This window comes from Silene latifolia, chromosome 6 (assembly GCF_048544455.1).
Source record: "Silene latifolia isolate original U9 population chromosome 6, ASM4854445v1, whole genome shotgun sequence".
Taxonomy (NCBI): Eukaryota; Viridiplantae; Streptophyta; class Magnoliopsida; order Caryophyllales; family Caryophyllaceae; genus Silene; species Silene latifolia.
The window spans coordinates 32,835,650-32,841,674 of NC_133531.1; the positions used below are offsets into that span (position 1 = coordinate 32,835,650).

Consider the following 6,025-nt stretch of genomic DNA (forward strand, 5'->3'; position numbering starts at 1 on the left):
CAATCCTCAGTATTGTGCCCAATATAACGGTGGAACTCACACTTCTTTTTGCTATCCTTTCTCCATGCTTGTCCCTCTACTGGTGGGTTGGGCCACCTGACTCCATCTCCCATCTCCCTGAGTGCCTTCAGGATTCCTCCGACACCCGTAGTGAATCCATATTCTGCCAGAGTAGGGAGTTGCTGATTTTCCTTGATTCTTTTGACTCCCCTTCCATATGGCTTGTATCTCTCGTCCTTCTTGCTGGTGGTTTGCTTTCTTCCTGATTTCTCCACGGCTGAGGTATTAAAAACACTTGGTGTATTAGGTAGGCTGGCTCTGGCTAGGATGTCCTCTTCCAGTCTGATTGCGGCAGCTGCCTTTTCTTGTACTGCCTCAAAACTATGGCAGGGATGCATAGTCAGCTGCTTGTATAGGTCGGAGTCATGGTGGAGGCCTCTTCTGAAGGCTTCTAATGCTATCAAAACGTCGCACTCTCGTACTGCTACCTTCTCATTGTTGAACCTAGTATTGTATTCTCCAATGGTCTCTCCTGCCTCCTGGATGATTCTGTACAGATCTCCAACATATTTCTGCGGCTTCCTGCTGCTTGCAAATTGTTGAGTGAATGCGTTCACTAATTCAGCAAATGTGGATATCGACCTGTTGGGCAGGCTCACAAACCATCGAAGTGCCGGCCCTGTTAAGGTGGATCCAAATCCTTTGCACATGAAAGCCTCCTGGACTTGCCCTACGGCTGTTACTGTCATCATCTTTTGCTTGTACTGGCTTATATTGTCAAAGGGATCTGTTGTGCCGTCAAAGAGAGGCATATTTGGATTTGTGAATCCCTTTGGCATGGCTGTGATGGATATGGTGTCCACGAATGGTGAGTCGGTATAGCTGTCTAATGCTGCTTTCTCGAGTGGGGGTGGCGCCACAGGACCTGCTCGATATTTCTTTTATCTCCAAGTCTTCTTGATTTGTTATCTTTGCTGAATGCGGGGTCCTTTGTCGGCCGCCTTTCTTGTTCAATATCGCCTCGACCCGAGTTCTTGAAGGTTCTGATGTGTCCCAACAGCTAGAGGGGTTGAAGTAACGATTGTCCCTGCCGCGCCCGATTCACTTCTTGGTTCTACTCGGATACGATTCCGGTGTCGATCGATCGCTGCTGGCTGCTGACAGGGATGCCACCTATTCGTGCCTCCGCACAGCTGACTGATGGCCAGGTGTCTGGTGTGAGGTATCCCAGCCCTTGTGGGGTTATTCTTCCATCCGTCGGTACTGTAGTTAGATCCAACCTTGTTACCAGTTCGGCTGGTATATGTCGAAGTGGATTCCTGCTGCCTGATGCCCCCTGTGTCAGATCTACTAGTGGAGACCTTCCTTCCCCCGCCCTGCTCATCGGGGTGACAGACTGTTGTTTCAAGATGTCTATCTGCGCCCAGAGCTCTCTGTCTCTCTTCCTTGCTTCAGCTTCTGCTTTCTTCTGGTCTTCTCTCATGTTTTCCATGGCTTTCTGGAGGTTCTCCACGCCAGTGAGCAAGATTTGTGTGGGACTAGGTGGCGGGGTGAGGCCTGAGCTTCTTTGCTCCCTTATCTGATCTGGCTTGGGTTGTGACAGCAGGAGTCTTAGGAGGAAGAGAGGTTTTTGCTGTTTGTGTTGTTCTCAAAGTATGTCCGGGAGCCTGTGTTGCCACTGTTGATGCTGGATTTTGAGTAGAAGTGTGTGGTGGAGACGGTTGTCTTCTCCCTGACACGGCGTCCGATGCTTGCTTATCCATCGTGGATTTAGAGTATCAACGATTGACGACCACAATGCCCCACGGTGAGCGCCAAATTGTTTAGGTATTTTTTACCTAATTGATTGATTCGGGTCAATGTGGTCTTACTCGTTGGTTGATTGAATGATTGTTTGTATGATGATGTTTAAATAAGGAAATAAAGTACGAAATATAAATTAACACGAAAGATTTGGTGACGCGGAAAACCCAATGTGGGAACAACCGCGGGAGGGACGGTACCCTGCCAAATATTGTACTATGCTTTAATGGGAGGATGATTACAATTGAAACGTAATGCTTTTCTCGCTAGCACGTGGTACCGAGCTCGTAAGATCTTGGATGTAGGCGTGTGTATGTGAATGAGTTGATATCTTGATGAGAATGTGGATGTGTGAATGAATGTCCTCCTTTTGATTGCTTCCTCGGCTATTTATGGGGCAAGAACCCTAGGCATGTCCTACCTTGATTATGGAAAGGGAATACAACTTCCATATCAACTCTTTCCATGTTTGGTCGTCTCCCTCAATTCTCCCCGATCTCCCTGACTTCTCCCTGACTCCCCCTTTCCGAATTCCAGACGCCTCTTTCAATGGGCTCCAGTCTTCTCCTGCGAGCATGCCGGCCCATTCCCCTTCTTCGTGCTTATTCCAACCGTGGGCTCCCCTTCTTGTCATTAGATCCATTTATTTATTAAGTGGGCCTTTCCCTATTATGTGATTTTTGGCCCAAACAGAGAGTATCGTAGTCTAAGAGATGAAGAAGAAGTAGTATCACGTCCTACTTAACCTAATTAAATTCTAATTACAAAGCCCACTCGAAATAAGGCAAAAACACGTAAACAATGATAAAACCTCTCGATCGAGTGAAATCAAACCACTCGATCGAGATCAAATCCAGCAATTCCTCTCGATCGAACATAATAACTATTCGATCGAGTACTTCTCGTTTCAGCCCTATCGATCGAGTATCAAAACAACTCGATCGAGTGAATCTTTAATAGATAAAGCATTCGATTGACTGAAAAGTGGTCGATCGAGCTATATTAGCATGTAGGACTCCTTAACACCTTCCGAGGTCAGCTCACGCGTCTTTCAAGTGATAGATTCCAAGCTCCGATTCCTTGTTCTCCACAAATGCATGCAAATGAGACAAGTTTAGGCTCGGTTTATCTTCTTCCTGGTCCGTACCCGCAATTTACACAAGACAAACCAAAGTACACTATTCGGGAGTATTTGTAGCTAGATGCTACATAAATAGTACAGAAATGCATGTAAAAATGAGGTAAAAACCTTATATAAAATACACGCATCAATGATCACACCTTTATGCAGGTCTGTTAGGGAGTACAGATCCTGGCACAAGGTCAATCTGGTGCTCAATCCCCCTCAGTGGTGGCAACCCACTTGGTAGTTCAGTAGAAAACACATCTTGATATTGTGCAATCAAAGGTTTAGCCTTTTTAGGAACCCGAGGCTCCTTCTTGTCTGCAACTTCCTTTGACAACAAGATAAGGACAGGTTGTTCTTGTTGCATTTCTTTGATCATTTCTGTCTCAGACAAGAATAGGACCCTATTAAACCCATCAGTCACACTAGGACTTCGACAGCTCTTCTGGTTAGGAGGTAGAGGAGTCAATGTTATCTTCCTGCTACCCTGCTTCAAGGAATAGATGTTGCTCCTCCCCTGATGGACTGAATTCTTATCAAATTCTCATAGCTTACCTAAGAGTAGATGACATGTATCCATAGGTATAACAACCCAACCCGCCACCATCGTAACACAATCCTAATAAGATGGGATGTGTACCTTTTGGCCTATAATTTGTCTTCACTTAAGCCCAAAAGTACAAGGCCTTGTTACTAAGTGGTGGGTGAAATCTTTTGTAAAATATCACAAGCTCCTAATTTTCCCAATATGGGATAATTTTTCCTCTCAAACTCTTAGGGTGTTAAAAACTCCCCACTTAAAGAACATGTACAACGTCCTCTTTGTGCCTCGAACTTGACTGCAGCCAAGCCCTAGAATCCTCCCCCGCTAGGTGGGTGACCCGAGTACTCCTGACCAAAGGCTCACCACACGGTTACAAGGTTGCTCTGATACCATTTATAACAACCCAACCCACCACCTCCGTAACACAACCCCAATAAGATGGGTTGTGTACCTTTTGGCCTATAATTTGTCCTCACTTAAGCCCAAAAGCATAAGGCCTTGTTACTAAGTGGTGGGTGGAATCTTTTATAAACATATCACAAGCTCCTTATTTTTCCGATGTGGGACAATGTTTCCTCTCAAACTCTTAGGGTCTTACAATAGGAACCGCATCACACAGAATTTTATCCTCGTAAACATTCCCAATTGAAAATGGGACCGGCATTGTTTATCAACTCGACCTCGCTCCTTCTTGACCACCTGGTTTATAAGGGTGTGGGTGCTTTTAAGTGTTGAGATTCAGCTTCTCAACCAAGCTGACATATGCCCCATTAGTATAGCTTCCTCCATCAATGTTTAGGTTGCACACTCTACCCTGAATGATGCATTTGCTCCTTAAAATGAGGGACCTTTGCCCCTCTTCCAATGGTGCTTGCTGAGAATACATTACTCTCCATAGAATACGACTGTGGCCTATATTAGGGTGAGCCAAGACCACATCCTATTTAGGCCCTTCCTCAATAGTTATCTCTTCCTTACTAGGATCCTAATGTTCATTCTCAAATATCCCATCCCTTTCCCATTCTTCTACTTCCATTGCTGTCATAACCCTTTTAGAAGGACAGTCTTTTCTAAAATGACCAAAGCCTTGACATTAGAAGCATTTGATCCTGCTCTCAGTTTGTTTTGGTTAGGCTTTTGGCTCAGGACTCCTTTTCCTTTATCAGGGTTGGGTTGGGTTGGGTTGCTGGTTTAGGTATCCCACCAATCCTGACACCAGAGTAAGGCTTGTACACATGCTTAGCAGCAGGTTTAGATACTGTGGGCTTAGTCTTCCCCATTTTCTCAACTCTCAATGACACGTTAACCACATCATTATAAAACCATAAGGGTTGCATTCTAAACTTAGTGGCAATCTTTTTATCAAGGCCCTCAAGAAACCTAGCAATCCTTTGCTCAGGTTTTTCATTAATCTCACACTGTAAGGTTAACTGTTCAAATTCCATCAAATAGGTCTCAACAGGTCTCTCATCTTGTCTAAGCTTTGACAGTTTAATGAATAAATCCTGGGTATAATCCTTAGTGACAAATTTACTCATCATTTTTTTTCTTAAGTTTAGACCAAGATCTAAGAGGTTCCTTTCCTTCGCTAAGTCTTTGGTATTTCAGATTATCAAACCATAGAGAAGCATATCCTTTTAGTTTCAAGACAGCAACTTTAAAAGTCTTAACATCAGTATAAGCCTTATACTCAAAGATCTTCTCAATATCCCTAATCCATTCTAACAAATCATCGGGATTAAGGATACCGAAAAAAACTCAAGAATTTCTACCTTTAGATGCTTGTTTGTGTGTTCAGGAATCTCCTCACGAGTTCTGTTGCTTTCATCTGAATCTGACCATTCCTCTTACTCAGGTAGAGCCTGTCCCTTTCCTTCTCCCACAAAGAAGCCTCTGGCCCTGCCTCTGCCTGGTGGTGGCCTTCTTCTAGGATCAGGATTTGGAATCCTCTCCATAAGAGCATTAACCATCACATTGACAGTTCCTGCTAACTGATCTCTCCTTTGTTCAATACCAACAAGTCTCTCTTAACTTATGGTTATATTTTGTGTTTTTAATGTAGTTAGGCCAGGATGATGAACTCACAATACTCTCAACCCAAGACTAACACAAAGGTGGAATTGTATTATAACCTGGCTCTTGGTACCAATTTGCAGTGTAATAACCCAGGACAGTCACTAATTTAAAGGAAATTAGACTGGCAAGGGCTTGATGCAATAAACTTTGGTAATTTAGTTAAAATACCAAATGACCTCTATAAATTCTGAAATTTTGTGAAAATTAACTTCAATATAAAACTAGGTTCTGAGTAAAGTTTCAAGATTTTAGGAGCACTCTAACTATTTTTAATAATTTGAGCAAGACAACCTGATAATTGTAAATCTGACAGTTTGCCCGAACTGAAATATTTTGAATTGTTTTGGACTGATGATTGGATATAATTATGACCTCAAGTTCCACAGAAGAATCACATGATACTTAAGATGATAATTTGATAAATTTAAGACTCAAATCCACAACTTGGCACAGGATTAAAGACTCAAACTTGAAAC

General features: G+C 43.3%; 1 protein-coding gene across 1 annotated transcript; it reads right to left on the bottom strand.

Moving 5' to 3' along the window:
• Window positions 1–3,086: 3,086 nt before the first annotated feature.
• LOC141587954 (uncharacterized) lies at window positions 3,087–4,137 on the bottom strand. The gene is made up of 2 exons (XM_074409415.1): window positions 4,072–4,137; window positions 3,087–3,446 (listed from the first exon to the last, which is right to left on the bottom strand). Exons 1-2 carry the CDS (start codon window positions 4,135–4,137, stop codon window positions 3,087–3,089), a joined length of 426 nt encoding a protein of 141 aa, XP_074265516.1.
• Window positions 4,138–6,025: the final 1,888 nt, after the last annotated feature.

What these genes read in the sequence shown, in the direction of transcription:
- LOC141587954 (XM_074409415.1), bottom strand. Translation starts at nt 4,137, where the DNA reads ATGCCGGTCCCATTTTCAATTGGGAATGTTTACGAGGATAAAATTCTG. An exon ending in TGTGTGATGCGGTTCCTATT is followed by an intron (nt 3,447 to 4,071) that starts GTAAGACCCTAA and finishes TCAGTCCATCAG; the next exon opens with GGGAGGAGCAACATCTATTC.